The sequence below is a fragment of the Saccopteryx bilineata genome, chromosome 3 (assembly GCF_036850765.1).
Source record: "Saccopteryx bilineata isolate mSacBil1 chromosome 3, mSacBil1_pri_phased_curated, whole genome shotgun sequence".
In the NCBI taxonomy this organism is placed as follows: Eukaryota; Metazoa; Chordata; class Mammalia; order Chiroptera; family Emballonuridae; genus Saccopteryx; species Saccopteryx bilineata.
Window position 1 is genome coordinate 240,217,198 of NC_089492.1, and position 20,183 is coordinate 240,237,380.

At 38.6% G+C, this 20,183-nt stretch overlaps 1 protein-coding gene across 2 annotated transcripts in view; it reads left to right on the top strand.

Moving 5' to 3' along the window:
- The first annotated feature begins 6,393 nt into the window (after positions 1-6,393).
- The window catches only part of TM2D1 (TM2 domain containing 1), a 40,624-nt gene continuing 26,834 nt past the window's right edge, over positions 6,394-20,183 (top strand). For both annotated transcript variants that reach the window (XR_010730446.1, XM_066269042.1), the window contains exons 1-3: positions 6,394-6,575; positions 8,438-8,512; positions 13,325-13,433. Coding sequence is in view for 1 of the 2 variants with exons in the window: in XM_066269042.1 (XP_066125139.1) it covers positions 6,419-6,575; positions 8,438-8,512; positions 13,325-13,433 (341 nt within the window). In the remaining variant the exon portion in view is untranslated. The remainder of the gene's footprint in view (positions 6,576-8,437; positions 8,513-13,324; positions 13,434-20,183) is intronic.

Consider the following 20,183-nt stretch of genomic DNA (forward strand, 5'->3'; position numbering starts at 1 on the left):
ACAGACTCACAAGGTAGGGTTGAAAAAGTACAAAAAGTTCAACGCTGCCTCCTGTCTTCTCTGACCTTGGTGGGGAAGAGAGGGGGAGCATCCTGGTGTTGTTCCACGGCCCATGAGAAAACCAGCTTTTCTAGAAAGGAAATCAGCTTTTCTCATGGAGTCATGGGAAAGGTGATATTTTTGTCACTAGATCTTAGTGGGTGCCAGAGAAGTAGCTGTCACAGAGACAGCCACTGGGCCCTCTGTTTTACAGAGTTAAGTGGGTGCAGAGAAGGGCCCGGTATTGTGGTATTTCGTTGTCCAGGCACAAGTGATCACCCATTCTTTATGAATACATAACTGAAAGCCAATTTACATGCTTAGATTTCAAGTTAAGCTTTGGAGACTAAATTAGAAATAATGTATCATAATCATCAAGCTTTATATTGAATACCTATAAACACCAACTACTAAAATGAGCAGTATTGGTTAACAAGGAAAGAAGGCTTGTTGTAGGTGGCATCTTTCTGGAGGATGCAGAGTCAAGGAAGGAGATTTTAAAAAATAGTACAGTAGCCTGACCAGGTGGTGGCGCAGTGGATAGAGCGTTGGACTGGGATGCGGAAGGACCCAGGTTCGAGACCCTGAGGTCGCCAGCTTGAGCGCGGGCTCATCTGGCTTGAGCAAAGAGCTCACCAGCTTGGACCCAAGGTCCCTGGCTCCAGCAGGGGATTACTCAGTCTGCTGAAGGCCCACGGTCAAGGCACATGTGAGAAAGCAATCAATGAACAACTAAGAAGTCGCAACACGCAACGAGAAACTGATGATTGATGCTTCTCATCTCTCTCCGTTCCTGTCTGTCTGTCCCTGTCTATCTCTGCCTCTGTAAAAAAAAAAAAAAAAAAAAAAAAAAAAATAGTACAGTAATGCTGCAACATTGGTTTTAGAAAAAATATATAATACTAAAATATTACTGGAATAATTTTGTCCTCCTATTCCAAAATGATACTTTTTTATTTTTTATTATTATTTTTTGTTTTTTCATTTTTAGAGAGGAGAGAGACAGAGAGGAAGAGAGAGGAGAGAGAGAGAAGGGGGGAGGAGCTGGAAGCATCAACTCCCATATGTGCCTTGACCAGGCAAGCCCAGGGTTTCGAACCGGCAACCTCAGTATTTCCAGGTCGACGCTTTATCCACTGCACCACCACCAGGTCAGGCCCAAAATGATACTTTTAATACAGTACATTATCCCAGGATTCTCAAAGTGTGGTCTCCAAATCAGCAACATCAGCAGTATCATTTGGGAACTCACTAGAAATGCAAATTATCCTGCCTCTCCTTGGATCTTCAGATTCAGAACTTCTGCAGGTAGGGCCCATTCTTCTATGATTTAACAAATCCTCCAGGTGATTCTAATGCTCCCTAAATTTCAGAATCACTGCATAATACAATTCTTCAAAATTAGTGTTACTGTGGATGAAAAGGCACTATTCAAATTCAAATACTGTTACATTAGGGGAAAAAAGATTAAACTTTCACTTAAAAAATACACAGTTGTTCAGTATAAAAGATATCCCCAAGAGAGCTTTTAGTATAAATATTTAGAAAGAAGAGATGGAGGAAAAAAAACCCTCCAATTTTTCTGCTGCTTTCTGTTTGTGTAATTACAACCTGCTTAAGTCAAAAGCCAAAGAACGGCCCTGGCCGGTTGGCTCAGTGGTAGAGCGTCGGCCTGGTGTGCAGAAGTCCCGGGTTCGATTCTCAGCCAGAGCACACAGGAGAAGTGCCCATCTGCTTCTCCACCCCTTCCCCTCTCCTTCCTCTCTGTCTCTCTCTTCCCCTCCCGCAGCTGAGGCTCCACTGGAGCAAAAGATGGCCCAGACGCTGGGGATGGCTCCTTGGCTTCTGCCCCTGGCGCTAGAATGGCTCTGGTCGCGACAGAGCGACGCCCCAGATGGGCAGAGCATCGCCCCCTGGTGGGCGGACCGGGTGGATCCCGGTCGGGCGCATGCGGGAGTCTGTCTGACTGCCTCCCCGTTTCCAGCTTCAGAAAAGTACAAAAAAAAAAAAAAAAAAAGCCAAAGATCAATTCCTATCTTCAAACCATTGAATGTGTCTGCACAACCAATTTATCTGCAAGTAAAGGAATTATATCAGAAGAGGTTCCCCTATCTTGAACTAGAAATCAAAGCTCTAGGGATGAGGCCCAAGAATTTATATTTTTAACAGCACCCTGGTGAATCTCATGTTCACTTAGTTTTTGGAGCCATTAGATTAGACAACACAGTGATGCCTAAATATACTTGTTACTAATTATGCACATTTATTTAATAAAACAATTGTAATCCAGCTCTAATCTCTTATGTCTGTCTGAGGGTATAAGTCCACTTTTTGGCTGAAGAACTTGCTCTAAGAGGAAATGGACAGAGCCATGTTAGCTGGAAACATGCATACAAACATCATAAAATAAAATAATTAGGCTTTTTATTTTTAAATATTTTAAAATTTATTTTTAATGTGTGGACATGGTTTCAAGTGTGCAATTCAATACAACACCATCTACATACACATCATGCCTCTCCATGCCCCCTGCAAAGTCTCTTTCCACCCCCTTCCCTACACCTTCGCCCTCCTCACCCTCTCTCCACCCACCCCTTTTCTTCTTAGCTACTGCTACTCCGTTGTCCGTACATTTGTTATTCATATACTGTACTTCCCCATGTATAAGATGCACCTTAATTTTGGGGCTCGAAATTTGAAAAAAAATGTATTACATAGTTACTGAACTCAAGTTTTATTCATCATAAAATTCATACAACTCCTCATCTGCGTGAAAAAGTGGAAATGCAAGGAAAAAAGTCTATAACCACTATATAAGACACACCCAGTTTTTAGACCCCAAAATTTTTGGAAAAGGGTGTGTATTATACATGGGGAAATACGGTATGTTGTTTTTTTTTTATAATTTTATTTTTTTAATGGGGTGACATCAATAAATCAGGATACATATATTCAAAGATAACAAGTCCAGGTTATCTTGTCGTTCAATTATGTTGCATACCCACCACCCAAAGTCAGATTGTCCTCTGTCACCTTCTATCTTGTTTTCTTTGTGCCCCTCCCCACCCCCTATCCCTCTCCCATTCCCCCCTCCCCCCCGTAACCACCACACTCTTATCAATGTCTCTTAGTTTCACTATTATGTCCCACCTACGTATGGAATAATACAGTTCCTGTTTTTTTCTGATTTACTTATTTCGCTTCGTATCATGTTATCAAGATCCCACCATTTTGCTGTAAATGTTCCGATGTCATCATTTCTTATGGCTGAGTAGTATTCCATAGTGTATATGTGCCACATCTTCTTTATCCAGTCATCTATTGACGGGCTTTTTGGTTGTTTCCATGTCCTGGCCACTGTGAACAATGCTGCAATAAACATGGGGCTGCATGTGTCTTTACGTATCAATGTTTCTGAGTTTTGGGGATATATACCCAGTAGAGGGATTGCTGGGTCATAAGGTAGTTCTATTTTCAGTTTTTTGAGGAACCACCATACTTTCTTCCATAATGGTTGTACTACTTTACATTCCCACCAACAGTGTATGAGGGTTCCTTTTTCTCCACAGCCTCTCCAACATTTGCTATTACCTGACTTGCTAATAACAGCTAATTGAACAGGTGTGAGGTGGTATCTCATTGCCGTTTTGATTTGCATTTCTCTAATAGCTAAAGAAGATGAGTATCTTTTCATATATCTGTTGGCCATTTGTATTTCTTCCTGGGAGAAGTGTCTATTCAATACGGTATGTTTTTTTGGCTAATCCCTTCACCTTCTTTGATCCAGTCCCCAATGGCAGGGTAGCTCAGTGGCTAAAGCCTCCATTGCCAACCAGCCCTCTTTCCATCCCTACACCAGAGGTGGCAGTTTGACCCCCTAGTCAGGGCACACACAAGAAGCTACCAATGAGTGCACAACTAAATGGAACAACTAAGTGGAACAAAGAGTTGATGCTTCTTTCTCTCTCCCTTACCCCCCATCTCAAATCAATGGAAATTTAAAATACATATATTGTAGTTATTTAATGTAGACTTTAGAATTAAGTAAAAAAGAAAATTAAAATTAAAAATAAAACTCCGACTTTTCACTTAGTGTCATCTAAACTTTTTGGTCTGTTACATGCCCTTTCCCTCACCTAAACTTTCACTAGGACAAAAGAAATGTATAATGTTAAGGTGACCAATAGTCCTCCTTTAGGGAGGACAGTCCTTCTTTTGTAAGTTCCATCCTCCCTCGAAAAGTGTCCTCCTACATGTCCTCCTTTTTGATATTGGAAGACTAATCTGTACATGTCAATATTCGATCAATGCAGAGTCAATCCATTGCGTGTGATGTAATGTATTTGTATCTAAATGAGTACTTCTTACAATTATTATTAAAAATTAATAGGCATGTAAGCATAATTACAATATAAAATATTACAAATGCTTTTATTATGCATTTATCATATTATAGTGTATTACTGTTGCAATGAATAAAATGTTTCTTTTATTTATGATATTGTTTTCTTTGATTTATTTTTGTCCTCCTTTTTATTGTAAAAATGTTGGTCACCTTAATAAATGTGTATGGAGCTGAGAGAGGAAATCTTGGCTGGAGATGTGGACTTGGGTGACATCAGCCCACTGGTGTGTTCTACATCTATGGAACTAGGTGAGATCATCCAGGAACAGAGAAGACAGTCAGGAAATGAGCTCCCTGGGGAATGCCAGTGTTTTTAAAGAAGTAAAAGAGAGACTGGGAGGCAAGGTGGCATGCAGCCTAGAGAGCACAGAGGAGTTTAAAAGGGATTAGTCAACTGGCTCAAACTGCTGAGTGAATAAGGCAGAGAAAATGGACCAAAGGGTTAGGCAAGACTGCTCAGTGGTGATGATAAGAATGACAACACTGGTCCTAGTTCTGCCTGTAGCTCTGCACAGCTACTTAAGATTTCCCCAAAATGGGAATTATAATGCTGAATATAATGCCTTGCTTACAGCAGCAAAAGAGCAAATAATATACTTTTTAACATTTTCTAGTTTTCAAAGATTTACATTTTTAGTTAGTTGTGATCTTTTATTATCTTTCTAGAATGCTAAAATATTATGAAATTAATGCTATTTGTTTAGGAGCTAAGGGTATGTCAATGAGTCGGTATTTCATTTCTTTGGCACAGAGATGCATCAAAGAGTTCATCTTTTTGTGAATGTGGAAGTGGCTCTGCATTCGCAGAGAGAATGTGCCTGCCCATGTGTAGACGACATTGCGAAATGCTAGTTTACTTTCCTTCCTCAAAACAGTTATTGGGTGCCAATTATGTGCTAGGCACTGTGGTAGGCATGGGGAGAATTGGCGGTGAATGAGAAATATTGTAGATCTTAAGGGACTATGTACAAATTGCCAGTTACAAATTGCTGAATGTAAAGTACAGCATAGGAAATACAGTCAATAAATTATAATAACTATGTATGGTGTCACCTTACTATTAAGCATGTTGACCTTATTACTGAGATGGAATAAAAGTGATGTTTGTCTAATTTCAGAATCTGTGCTCTTACTATTATAATGGCGTCCCTATCAGCTTAGAGAATTTGTGTAATGCTGCCCCGAACCGTACTTAAGGACTGCAGCGCAAAGATGAACATTACTAAGGTGATCAACTTTTTTACAATGAAAAGGACAAAAATAAATCCAAGAAAACAATATCGTAAATAAAAAACATTTTATTCATTGCAACAATAATACTTATACAATATAATATGATAAATGCATAATAAAAGCATTTATAATATTTTATATTATAATTATGTTTACATGCCTATTAATTTTTAATAATAATTGTAAGAAAGAAGTACTCATTTAGATACAAATACGTCACATCACACGCAATGAATCGACTCCATATCAATTGATTATGGACATTTACAGATTAGTCTTCCAATATCAAAAAGGAAGACATATAGGAGGACACTTTTCGAGGGAGGATGGAACTTACAAAAGGACTGTCCTCCCTAAAGGAGGACAATTGGTCACCCTTATTAATAGACGTCTTTGAGCCAGATTCGTTTTCTGCAAACCCAAATCCTACCAAGACTAACGGGGATAATGTTTATAAAGCGTTTATCAGATCGCAGGGTGCTCCAGGCACTTCTATGGACAGAACAGTTACAACAGGTAGCTCCGAAGTGAGCTGTGGGATGGACGGAGGTCGTAACTCTTTTTTTCTGTCTAGAAAACCAACCAGCGCTCTTCCAGGTGATTCAGTCCGCGGACAGGGTAGAGCACCAGCCTGACGCGAAGGCAAGTTTCCTTTAAGAACCTATCTCCCTCCGCCCTGTTCCTGCCTGCGCCTGCGCGAAGGCGGAGCCGGAAGTCGTGAGGGACGCGCCGGTCCCTAGTATGGCGGCCGTCTGGGCCTCCGGACAGATTCTTCCCGATATCCTGGTTGTCCAATTCCTGGGCGTCCTATGGTTCGTGTCAGTCACCACGGGACACTGGGGAGCTGATGCCGCCGGGGGCGAGGAGACGCTTAAGTGCGAGGACCTCAAACTGGGACAATATCCTCTGTGAAGAGCTTCCCCCTGGGGGCGAGGTAGATTGAGGGTCGCGGGTGGGTCGTGGCCCTCCACGTGGGCCAGGGTTCTACTGAAAGCGGTGATCTGCGCTCTAATGACGGCGGGACTCGGGGAGGTGAAGAGAGGTGAGGGAGGGGGAAAACAGGCCACCCTTTGTGATTTCTTCGGGATTTTACGGTTGGCGCTTCCCTCTTCGGATCCACGGTTTTTATTGTTGTTTTGTTTTGTTTTTAGCTGGTGGGTTTATTTGTTCAATAAACATAGTTCCTGGAGTATACAAGTCCTAATCTAGGAACTAGGAATAAAACGATTGACAGAGTCTCCCCTGGAAGTTTGACACAAGTGGTAGAGAATAACGCTGAAGCCAGTGTATTATTCTTAAACTACGTGAGACGCCAGACTTACAGGGGGCAAATTACTTGAACTCTTGTTTTCTCATAATTATAAATACAGGTAACAATGGAAGCAACTTCAGGGTCTGTAGTGATAAATGGATAGTACAGGTAAATCACTTAGAATAATGTCTGGCACATAATAGGGACTGTATGTGTTACCTGTTTATTTACAGAAGAGAAAACTGAGGCTGACGAGGTTGAATGGATCTGTTCATTGTAACAATTCTGATAGACTGAGGGACACTACTAGGAAATGGGAATTGCATCCATTCAAACAGCTATTTTTGTACAAAATTAGTTTTATGCAAATTGTGTAACAAAAGCATTAATGACAGAAGCCAGAAATATAAGAAAGATTCTATAGGAGAAAATCCTAAAATTAAGAAAATTCTATCCCATAGTATTTTTATGTGAGTTGAGAAACAGTGGTTATTTTTACAGAATACCTCTAATTTGCTGAATACCATTTTGTTTGTGGACTTTAAGAATCACTGACCTACTAAATGGAGTTCTTTTCTTGGCAACAATGTCAGGATAGTTCTCTCCAAGAAAATAATTGGACAGTATGAAGAGTTGTGCTTTTTAAACCCTAGAGAAAAGTGGCTGAGCATATAGGACTATGCTGTAATGGTAACTGGAAAGTATCTATGACTCCTGGCATAAAAATGAGGTTTCCAATACTGCTTCAAAAGCTTAAACAGGTACTCCAGAGACATCTTGTGAGGACCTTACTTATCTCAGTAGAGTGTCAGTAAAATATTTATGAAACAGAAAAGTGCCAAAGTGTTTTGAACATCTATAAGAAAATAATTATTATGTCTGTTACAAAAGCTTAAAATCCTGTTGGGGAGCCCTTCAGACCCATCTAAAATACCATCTTCCCTGCAGTCTGATAGTGCCCTGGGCGTGAAGTCAGGAAACCTGATTTTACAACCCAAAACTTATATGACTTTGGATAAGTCATTCAAACTTTGAACCTCAGTTTGTGCTTCCTTAATGTAGGAATAATAGTATTTACCTCACGAGGTTATTCATGTTACATGAAATTATGTATATATACATAAATGGTGGGACCCCATAAGTTAGTTCAATCAAATCTTTAGAAACTGATGGGTTTTTTAATTTTAAAGCTCTTTTAAAATAATTGGGTAAATATTTTTATTTTCATTTTTTTCTTTGTGCTTTGTGCTTAAATCCTGGTGTTCTTTAAGGATGGCATTCTTTTCTAGAGTTTTTAGTATTGATATATATTAATACACTTTTCCTGTAATAAATTAATGTTGAGATATTATTTAGTGACATTGAAAGTATGTTTCTGCTTGTGTTTTTTGACCTGGACAAATTAACAGCCTCTCTATACATGTGAATATAAACAGTGTATATGAGATAGTAAACAGATGGTAATGTTTTGTGTTGGAACAGAGTTCATGTTTCCTTAACTTTTCTTAAATATATTTGTAAAGACCCCAAAATAAATGATGCTACACAAGAACCAGTTAACTGTACAAACTACACAGCTCATGGTAAGACTTCCAGAAACGTCTTTAAAGATAATTTTTTAAACATTGTCATATAGATAAATGTATGATCACTAAAAGTAATTAATGTGTTTTTCTTGAGTTACAACATTTTTCAGTTTCTGGAACAACTCAAAATTGGAGAACTGGCTAGGGGTTAAAAAAGAATCTTATTTTTAAAAATTATATTAACTGGGAAGTTTTATGTTCTTTAAAAGTTATTTTAAACCTTTGGAATTAGTTTATATAGCTGTCTTGATGTGCTTTGTTTACCAAGCTATGTTATTGCAAAGGTGCTTCTTTAATGAGATTTTTAATCACTTGTAAAGAACTTGAAATGATTCTATTAGTCCAATAAGTTGCAGTAAGCAGCTGTATCACTCACATTATGTGCTTTTAAAAATATACTTAGGTACATCCTAAGTATGAAAATAGTATGATAAGGATAAATAGTATTTTCTTTTCTTTTTTCTTTTTCCTTTTTTTTTTGTATCAGTATATTCTTAGAGATGTTTTGATGATGGATGGCTAAACCTCAGCTCAGTGATTTGGGGGAGCTTCTAGTATTCCATTTTTATTTATTTATTTTTGTATTTTTCTGAAGCTGGAAACCTGGAGAGACAGTCAGACAGACTCCCGCATGCGCCCGACCAGGATCCACCCGGCACGCCCACCAGGGGGCGACGCTCTGCCCACCAGGGGGCGATGCGCTGCCCCTCCGGGGCATAGCTCCACTCTAGCGCCTGAGGCAGAGGCCAAGGAGCCATCTCCAGCGCCCGGGCCATCTTTGCTCCAATGGAGCCTTGGCTGCGGGAGGGGAAGAGAGAGACAGAGAGGAAGGAGAGGGGGAGGGGTGGAGAAGCAGATGGGCGCTTCTCCTGTGTGCCCTGGCCGGGAATCGAACCCGGGACTTCTGCACGCCAGGCCGACGCTCTACCACTGAGCCAACCGGCCAGGGCCTCCATTTTTATTTTTTTAAGATTTAAAAAAATTTATTTCAGAGAGAGAGAAAGGTGTGTTGGGGGGGGGGGGTTTGGAGTGGGAAGCATCCACCTCTAGTTGCTTCTAGTGCCTTGACCATGCAAGCCTGAGGTTTCGAACTGGGGACCTCAGTGTTCCAGGTCAATGCTTTATCCACTGCATCACCACCGGTCAAGTTGGGGGAGCCTCTATTATTCTAAAATATGTGTAACGCCAGTTAAAAGTTCATAATTTTTTGTTTAGTGTTTTTTTCTAAAAAGGTATATGTTTTAAGGGAGGCAGATAGACGTGTATTGAAGCTATTTAGCTTTCTTATTTGGCATGGTACATAATGATGGTAATTACATAGTACTGTTTTGAGAAAAGAGCACCTTTTGAATATATATTGATGGTTTTATGTATTAGACATGAAATAAGCCCATAATTGATTTTTTTATAAGTTAAAGCTGTTAAACAGATTCATTATGTAAATGAGATCAAAAGAATTATTTTTGTTAAGCAAAATACTTAGTTTTTAAAAAGTATCAGATAATTCACCTCTTGATTATGAATTTGTATATATTTTTAAAAGCAGACATCCTTTTATCTTGTTATATCTTTATATTTTGTCACACTCTAGTCCAGTTCTAGTCAGCAGATATTTGAAAGTAAGTTCTGTTAAACTTTTATAATTTTGCTGTATGTAACAAGTTTTATATATACAGATTTGTCTAGTAGACATTGTTTAACATATAATTTATTTAATTTAGATGTACTAAACTTAAAGGAACTTAGCAAAGAATCCCCTTTTTAAATTTATTTTTATTTATTTTGAGAGAGAGAAAGCGAGAGACAGGACAGACAGGAAGGCAGAGAGAGGTAAGAAACATCAACTTATAGTTATGTCACTTGAGTTGTTCATTGTCTGCTTCTCATACGTGCCTTGACTGGGGGGCTCCAGCAGATCCATTGACCCATAGCTCAAGCCAGCGACCATAGGATCATGTCTATGATCCCTCACTCAAGCTGGAAACCCCGCAGTTAAGCTGGTGAGCCTGCGCTGAAGCCTGCAACCTTGGGGTTTTGAACCTGGGTCCTCAGTGTAGCAGGTGGATGCTCTACCCACTGCACCACCTCCTGGTCAGGCTCCCCTCCTCCTTAAGTTAATTTATAAGTATACTCTCACTTGCTTTCACTCAGATTCTAGATTGACACATTTAATTATCTGGTCGATATGCAGTGTAACCCATTATAGAGATCATACTGAATCTGACTTTTATTTGATGGATCACAACTTCAGTCCAGAAGCATGACGTTAACAGACTTTGGATCTCAAATCACCCATTTACTCCTAAGTCAAGCTTTTTTACTGTTATGAAACTTCATTACTTTATTTCTAGGTTAGGTTTTTTTCCATTTAAAAAACAGTGCTGCTTTTTGTAATTGGTAAATATTAATGCCATCTAAATTCTAGACATTGACAGAGCCAAACCTTTTGCAAGAAAACTGCAAATTGAATAGTTTTCAGGCTTATAGTATGTTGTTCAATTTTGTCTGTTATTTAACATTTATTGGAAACTGGCTTCTTTTATCTCATCATATTGATTTATCTTTGCCTGTTCTTGAAATCAGTGCAAGCATGGAATTGGGGTGTGGTGGAAAGAGTATAGATTAAAAGTAATGTGTGTTAGTCTAGGACTTGTAAGTATCTAATTATGAGACATGATGAACTCAATTTCTTAGAACCTCAGTTTTTCTGTTTTTAAAAGGAAAAAAGGAATATATTACTAGTTTTGTGTCTACTTCATAGGTTTTTTTTTAAACAAGGCTCAATGAAATTATAAAGTATATAAAAATAGATAAACTCTATGGTTGTAGGCTTCTTTTGAATTAATTTCATTTCATAAGTCTTCCATTAATTTTACAGCCACTCAAAATATTAGATTTATTTCTCATGTCAGGTTCATTCTCTTAGTTTTCTCAATGTTGAAGTTCTCTAATTTCCTAGAGGGAAGAACCTAACACTTGTTGAACTGTTTCTCTAACCAAGCACCGTGCTTTACACACCCTATACCTTTAATACACATATAATATCATTACAAGGGTATTATCCCCATTTCACTATTACAGAAAGTTTGAGAGGTTTAGTAACTTGCCCAAAGAAGCACACGTTATTAAGGGACAGAGTTCGGACTTAAACCCAGATATGTCCAGTTCTAAAGTTCTGTTCTTTAGAGTTCTCTATCAATTCAAACAAATCTGATCAGCCTCGTGTTATTTTTTTATGTCATCTCTCTATATACTTAGAGTAGCAGGTCATCTTTCCTCTCTAAGTACACAATTTTCATCCCTTTAAATAATTATCTCATACTTCTGTCAAACTTCTCTGGACTCATTGTGTCAGTGTGGTGTCGTCCCCTTCACGCTGACACCTCTTTCTACTACAGCTATTTGTATCTTGAGGTTCTAAGGCTGGAGTCTTGGGCATTTTTCTCTCTTTCATCATCTCATATTGAATATAAAGCAGCTCATATTGAATACAAATGTAGTAGAAATGATAAAATATATCCTTGAAAACTATAATTGTCAAAATATGAAAGTTTTAATAGTACCTAATTGAAAAATAAAAAGTATGATTTCTTAGTTTTTATTATAATGCATTTTTACAATTCACCTGTAAATGTTTGATCTTTTAAAAATTTTGTACAGGAACCTTTCATTGTCAAAAACAATGCATTTCCATTAGTGTATTGGTATACTGGACAATAACCCCAACTTGAATCATAATTATAGTGTTTTGTATTACAATTGTCTCTTTAAGATCTGATTTTAGATAGTCTGCAGGAAGATCAAACAAGGCTGTATGACAAGAGAGTGACAGCTTCAAACTGAGCAAGTGCAAGGTAATACATTTAGAGAACAATTATCCAAAATTTAGTAATAGAATTATTTTGTGGCACAGTTCTTTAATCCAGAACTTATTGCTTTGAAGATTTATAAGTTCTTGCTCTTACACCATGAGGCTATAAAGGCTTCAGGACAGTACCTATATTAGCTCAGTATTACTTCCTCTTATTATTGTCATCTGGGAGTAAAGATAAAAATTGCTGAATGCTGAATTAATATACTATACCAAATCCTAGAGAGCTAGGGAAACAAATACATTTAGAAATAAAAAGAATCTATTTAGAATAGATAAAAAGGCCTGACCTGTGGTGGCTCAGTGGATAAAGCGTCGACCTGGAAGTGCTGAGGTCGCTGGTTCGGAACCCTGGGCTTGCCTGGTCAAAGCACATATGGGAGTTGATGCTTCCTGCTCCTCCCTCCTTCTCTCTCTCTCTCTCTCTCCTTTCTAAAATGAATAAATAAAATAAATAGAATAGATAAAAAGTTTATGGCAGCCTTAATCTACTAGAGTTGATATAAACTGAAAATATAAAGTCAAATTATGTTAAATTTAATGGATTACTCAATTATTCAATGAGTTAGCAACAAAAATTCTAAAAGTATTCTTTATCCTAGAGATGGAGTAAGGGCAACGATACTGTGCTTTTCTTCCCTTGTCAACTTTGTCACAGACAGGAGATTGAACTAGATAGGTCATGCATCTAACCCATTGTGACAATTCTTATATTCTTGTGTTGAGACCGCTATATCATATCATCCTCATCTTATACCTGAATGTATATGTATCTATCTATAATGTAGCTTTTCCTATCTAAATTAAAATCTCATGTCAGATGTTATATTGGGAGGTGGTTAGTTATATGTTATATTTTCTTGTGCACTTTGCTATTCTTAAAAAAAAAAACCTTTTCTATAGAAAAAAAGTGGTTTCTTGCCTTTTTCTGCCTTCAGTTCCGTGTTTTCCAGCACCCAACATAACTTGTAAGGATTTCAGTGGCAATGAAACACATTTTAATGGAAACGAAGTTGGTTTTCTCAAACCCATCTCTTGCCGAAATGTGTAAGTACATTATTGAAGCTAAATTTTCAAATTACTTGCCTATGTTGTATCTTGATTGCATGGAGTGAAGAGATAAAGAGTTAATTTATGGAGAAAACTCTGCACTAATATATCAATAACTTTTAACTTTTTGCTTGTATCAGAAGACCTCTACTATATGTTTTTATATGTATAATTTGCCAACTATTCGTATTTGCTAAAGCTTTATAGTTCATTTTTTGGGATAAATATAAAGACTGAATGGCCTCATGGCATGTCAGTTCAGTCTTTTAGGCTACCCAAATGGGATATGAAAAAAATTCTGTTTTCATAATTTGGGGGAGTTTCTAGAGTTAAATAAAGGATTGTGCACCCATAATATTAAAAGAATGCTAACTATTAAATTGTTTGCATAGTAAGGGCATTTTGAAACTTGGTTTTCACTTTTTGTAGTAGGTATGGATAATAAATGGTAATGTAAAACAATTCAAAAGTAAGTTTGGAATAGTAAGACAAATGGTTTTATTTTGTTAGAAATATTCCTTGTTTAGAGGACTTTTAAATTTGCTACAGTAAAGCTAACCATTTTATTCTTATATTTCTGCTTTGTGCTAAAAATTTAATTTAGTTTACCCACTTTAATTGCTGACACTATATTTTTACCTTTTAACTGTACATTGTTGCAGTTATTTGATGATACCTATTTGAAATTTTTGTTTGTTTTTGTTTTTTATTATTTATTTTTCTTGCTTTCCAAGTAGAAGGAGGGGAGATAGACTCCTGCATGCCCCCTGGTCTGGATCTACCCAGCAAACCTCATTTTGAGCAGATGCTCTGCTGATCTGGGGCCATGCTTGCAACTGAGCTATTTTTAGCACCTGAGGCAGAGGCTCCAGGAAGCCATCCTCAGCACTCTGGGGATGGCTTCCTGGAGCCTCTGATATGCTCCAACCAGTTGAGCCATGACTGCAGGAGAGAAGGGGTGGGGGGCAAGGAGGAGAAGCAGATGGTTGCTTCTGTGTGCCCTGACCAAGAATGGAACCCGGGACATCCACACACTATTGAAAGTTATGTCAAGAAATAACCACTGTTTGGCTGTTTCTACAAGTTCTATTAGAATTATTAGAAAGTGTATTAGAGTCTTTTTTCTTTTGACTCTACTTCAGTGAATTAATGAGGAGCTTTAGATTCTATCTTGTTGTGTAATTCTAAACCAATCACTTAGGATTCTTGGGTTCTAAGAGTTCTCATTAGTAAAGTAAAAATTGTTAAAAGGAATTATTTTTTATTTAGATATGATTTAGTAAATTTTGAAATTTATAGATTGACATTTCTACCTTAAACATTTCAAATGACTATTTATTAAGTGCTGGTCTAAGATATCATAGCCTATACTACAATAACTGAGATAATCTATTGAGACCTGTGGTGGCGCAGTGGATAAAGTGACGACCTGGAATGCTGAGGTCACCCATTTGAAACCCCAGGCTTGCCTGGTCAAGGCACATATGGGAGTTGATGCTTCCTGCTCCTCCTCCCTTCTCTCTCTCTCTCCTTTCTCTAAAATGAAAAAATCTAAAAAAAAAAAAAAGAAAAGAAAAACAATAGTGGCTGACACTTTTTTTTTTTTTTTATAAGATAATCTGTTGAGAACAACTAGCCACTCAGGTTGGAATTACCTGTAATGGTAACACAATGATGTTAATTAATTTCTAAGTTAATTCTGATTTTTCTTTTCAGTGCCTCTGGTTAGATTAGTCTCAATTGGACTGAACTGCACTAATGGTCACAAGATACTGATGTCAATAATGATAAGAATTATAACTGTCAAGGAAGCCAGATACTCCCAAGTCTTGTGGCCAACTTATTCCCCTTCTCTAGTAAATTCTACTGTTCCAAAATAGAATTTTCTTGATGAACATTGAATCAAAAGGAGTTAGATTGATGGTTAATTTTAATAAGTTAAAAATTAAGATAACCTGATATATCATTTTCCTCTCTCAGGATATTCAGTACACGCCTATCAAAGAGCCAGCTGCTGATCAGCTACTGACAGATTCTTATTTTTGAATGTACTTTTTCCAGTTTACATGTTTTTCTTCTGTATATCATATTGATACTGATTAAAACTCCCATCTTAGTATTGCAGATATAGCCATTATATAATGTATTCTCCAAGAGCTAAAGTCTAGTAACCATGTCTGATTGATTTCCAAGTTACACACTATTTATATTCATTGGAGTAGGCTAACTGCTGTAACAAATGTCTTTAGAGTTTCAGTGGCCTGAAACAGTAAAAGTTATTTTTCATTCACATCATAGTCCAATATGTGTTGGCTTGGAGGTCTGTGTGAGGTGAGGGAGTGATGGTTGCTCCATATAGTCATCTAAGGGCCTTCTTCCTTTCATCTTGTAGCTTTGCTTTCTCTGTCTACTTCTTAGAGTCCTTTCCATTCAGCCAGCAGTTAGGGAAGAAGAAAGTGTACCCCTTATAAAAGTGTTTTATGGGCCAGACCTGAAAATGGCATATATCACTTCTGTCATTTCATTGGACAAATCTCAGTATGGCTGCACTTAACTGCAAGGTGGGCTAGATTATGTAGTTTAGCTATATGTCCATGAGAAAAAGAGAAATGATTTGGTGAATAATTAGACAATCTCTACTATACCACCAGTTTTCCGATTATTCTATATGATGATTTATTTATATAGATAATTCCTTTTCTAATTTACTTCCCTTCCCAGCCAAGCATTTTTAAAGGCTTGTTTCTCTTTTTTATGAATTTTTCTGTCTAATGCAGCAGGGCTTTTGACCATGCTAAAATTCATCAGCAATCTGTTTTGCTGTATCAAGTGCATATTTATAGTCCATATCTTAATCTTTCTCTAGCATTTGGCATTCTCTTGTCTTAAAATACTTTCTTTGTTTAACTTCTAGTATAAAACACTCTTTTGTTTCCTTTAATTTTCTTTTTTCTAATTTAAATTCTGATATCTCAGATTATATCTCTGGTCCTTTTTTCTTTTTTGTTCACCCACCCCTTTGACTTTCCTTACTATCTGTCTATACATTAAGATTCCCAACCTGACCAGGCGGTAGTGTAGTGGATAGAGCATTGAACTGGGATGCAGAGGACCCAGGTTCGAAATCCCGAGGTTGCTGGCTTGAGCACGGGCTCATCCTGCTTGAGCACTGGTTCACCATCTTGAGCGTGGTTTCATGGACATAGCCCCATGGTTGCTGGCTTGAAGCCAAAGGTCGCTGGCTTGTGCAAGGTCGCTGCTGTGTCCTCCCCCCCATGAGGGCACATATGAAAAAGCGATCAATGAACAACTAGAGTACCACAACGAAGAGTTGATGCTTCTCACCTCTCTTCTTTCCTCTCTGTCCCTCTCTCTGACTCTCTCTCAGTCTCTGAAAAAAACCCCAAACTGAATCTATCCTTCATTTCTCCTTTGTCTTAGTGAATAGCACCTGTGCTACCTAGTTTCTTAAGCAGAAACTTTGGAGTCATCTTCACTTCTTCTTTCTCCTCATTCCCTACCTTTAGTTTGGTTGTTTCTGCCTTCTTTTGTTTCCTAATTTTGTTCACTTTTCTCTTCACTGCAGCTGTCCAGTAGGTTATAGCTTGAGTTTCTACAAAGTCTCCTAATTTATTTCTGTACTTCTAGTCTGGTGCCCCATTCCAATATAGATGGGGTACCACTACCCTCAGCATAAAATCTAACATCCCTGCAGTATATGCATAAACAGGACCTCTTGCCTATTTACCATCTACCCAACTCCTCGAAAATGTCCTAAGTGTCAATGCAGTACAAAAAGCATAGGATTGTAAGCAGGAGACATATAATCAGACTTTAAAATGATAGTTCCTGCTACCTCTCTATTTCTTTACTCCTCTTTGCAGCAGAACTCCTCAAAAGAGTTGTCTAATACTTCTTTTATTTAATTTTTTTCCTTCCCATCTTTCTTAAGGCTGTCCTGTTCTGTCTTTTGCCCTCATTATGTCACCAAAGTGGCCTTGCTGAGGTCAATAATGATCTCCTCTCGGTTAAATTTAGAGTCGGTTCCCAGCTATTCTCTTACGTGATCCATCATTCACAGTTGGCACAGTTGATTACCACTGCCTCCATTTGTCTTCCAAGATTATCACTCTCTTCTAGTTATACTTCTTCCTCACTGTTAGCTCCTTTTCAGTCTTCTGCTTTCTCATTTTCTTGATCCCTTAATATTAGATATCTCATGGCTCAGTCTGTGAATCTTTTTTTATCTTATATGTACTCACATGGCAGTTTCATGACTTTAAATACTTCTGATATGCCTGTAACTCCCTAACTTACATGTTCAGACTTCTCTTCCTAACTATAGAGTTGTAAATCCAACTGTCTTTTGGATAGCTCTACCTGTATGTTTGATAAACATCTCAGACTCACATGTCCAACTGAAATACTGATTATCTTTCCAAGGTCTAGTCCATCCTTAGCCTTTCCCAATTCATAGTTACTCAGGATACACTTAGCATTATCTTTAAAATATATATACATTAGATTTAGTTGGCTGTACTTCAGAATATATCCAGAATCTGGCCTGACCTGTGGTGGTGCAGTGGATAAAGCATCGACCTGGAATGCTGAGGTCATCAGTTCAAAACTAGGTTTACCTGCTCAAGGCACATATGGGAGTTGATGCTTCCTGTTCCTCCCCCACCTTCTCCCCCTCCCCTCCCCTCCCCTCCCCTCCCCTCCCCTCCCCTCCCCTCCCCTCCCCTCCCCTCCCCTCCCCTCCCCTCCCCTCCCCTCCCCTCCCCTCCCCTCCCCTCCCCTCCCCTCCCCTCCCCTCTCAAATGTATAAATAAAAGTTAAAAATATATATATACTGAATCTGATCACTTTTTTACTATTTCCTTTGCTATTAGTCCAGGTCAAGACACTTTTTAATTCTTGTGTGAATTACTGTAATAGCCTTCAAACTCATTTGTCCCTGTGGTAGTTTGAATTTGTTCAGCAAATTCATCCCTTTCTGTCTCTCTTAACTGGGCAGTGTATCCTTCCCACTCCATTGATTTTTGGGCTTGACCATGTGATTTGATTTGTTCTGCATAATTTAGCAGATATGAAACAAGCAGACGCTTAAATGTGCTGGTGAGGTTTAACTTTCCTCTTGTACTTTGATAATATGTCCTGAAAAGAACTTGCCCCAAGTAAATGCTGCACCTTCATCCTGGGCCCTTAGAAAACTTAAGTGGAACTGATTTAAACTGAATCCACAGCCTAGATTCAAATTTAGCCAGACTTCAGCTTTAAGTAGCATCTCCCAGCTGAACCCAGCCTGGATTAGCTGAACCACAGCCAATTGCAATCAACCAGTGTAAGAATAATTGCTTATTGTTGTAAGCCACTGAGTTTTGAGGTGGTTTGTTATACAAAGTTATTGTGACAAATCCTCCCCTGTAGTCTATTTTTAGCACAGCAGCTTGAGTGATTATTTTAAAACCTTATAGTTTATTAACCAACATCATCCCAATAAATTGTATTTTTAAAAATCCTGCAGTAGTTTTTCATTATCTCTCAGAGTAAAAGGCAGAGTTTACAATGGTATCTTAATGCCCTGCATGAGCTGCCCTTTTTGACCCCTATTACCTCTCTGTCCTTGTCTTTTACTGTTCTTCCCTCCTCTCGTACTCGTGCTACATTGACCTCCTTAATAGACCTCAAACATCTCAGGTGTGCTTCCTTTGTAACAGTAGTTTTTCTATCTGGGATACTCTTCCCTCAGAGGCATGACATGGCTGACTCGCCTCCCTAAGGTCTTTGCTCAGATATCACTTTCTTGACCCTAGCCAGGTGGCTCAGTGGATAAAGTGTAGTCTCAGTGCACCAGTGTCATGGTTTTGATCCCGTCAGGTCACGAAAGAGAAGCATTCAGTGAGTGAACTAAATGGCACAACTAAGTGGACCGACTTGATACTTCTCTCTCTATCCAGTCATCTCTCTCAAAAATATATATCACCTTTCTAATGAGCCCTCTTATTACCCCATATACATGGCTCCTGTTTGTATCCCTAGCATTCTGGATTGCCTACACACTCTGTTCTACTTCTTTTTCTCATAATGTGTATGGCTTTCTTTTTTTTTTTTTTTTTTTTTTTTCTGAAGCTGGAAAATGGGAGAGACAGTCAGACAGACTCCCACATGCGCCCGACCGACCGGAATCCACCCGGCACCCCACCAGGGGCGATGCTCTGCCCCTCCAGGGCGTCGCTCTGCCCCTCCGGGGCGTCGCTCTGCCACAACCAGAGCCACTCTAGCGCCTGGGGCAGAGGCCAAGGAACCATCCCCAGCGCCCGGGCCATCTTTGCTCCAATGGAGCCTTGGCTGTGGGAGGGGAAGAGAGAGACAGAGAGGAAGGAGGGGGGAGTGGAGAAGCAAATAGGCGCTTCTCCTATGTGCCCTGGCTGGGAATCGAACCCGGGTCCCCCGCACGCCAGGCCGACGCTCTACCGCTGAGCCAACCGGCCAGGGCCTATGGCTTTCTTAATGTAATATATGATTTAATTTTTAAATATGTTGATTGCTTGTTGACATTAGACTAAGCTCTTTAGTGGCAGGGGTTTTTGTCTCTTTTGTTCATTAAAAATATTCCAATAGCCAGAAATAGTGCTTGGCATACAGTAGCTACCCAGAAAGCATTAATTGGATGGATGGATAGATGAATGAATGAATGGATGAATAAATGAATCAATTGTCAAATAGATAATAACAGTTTTGTTT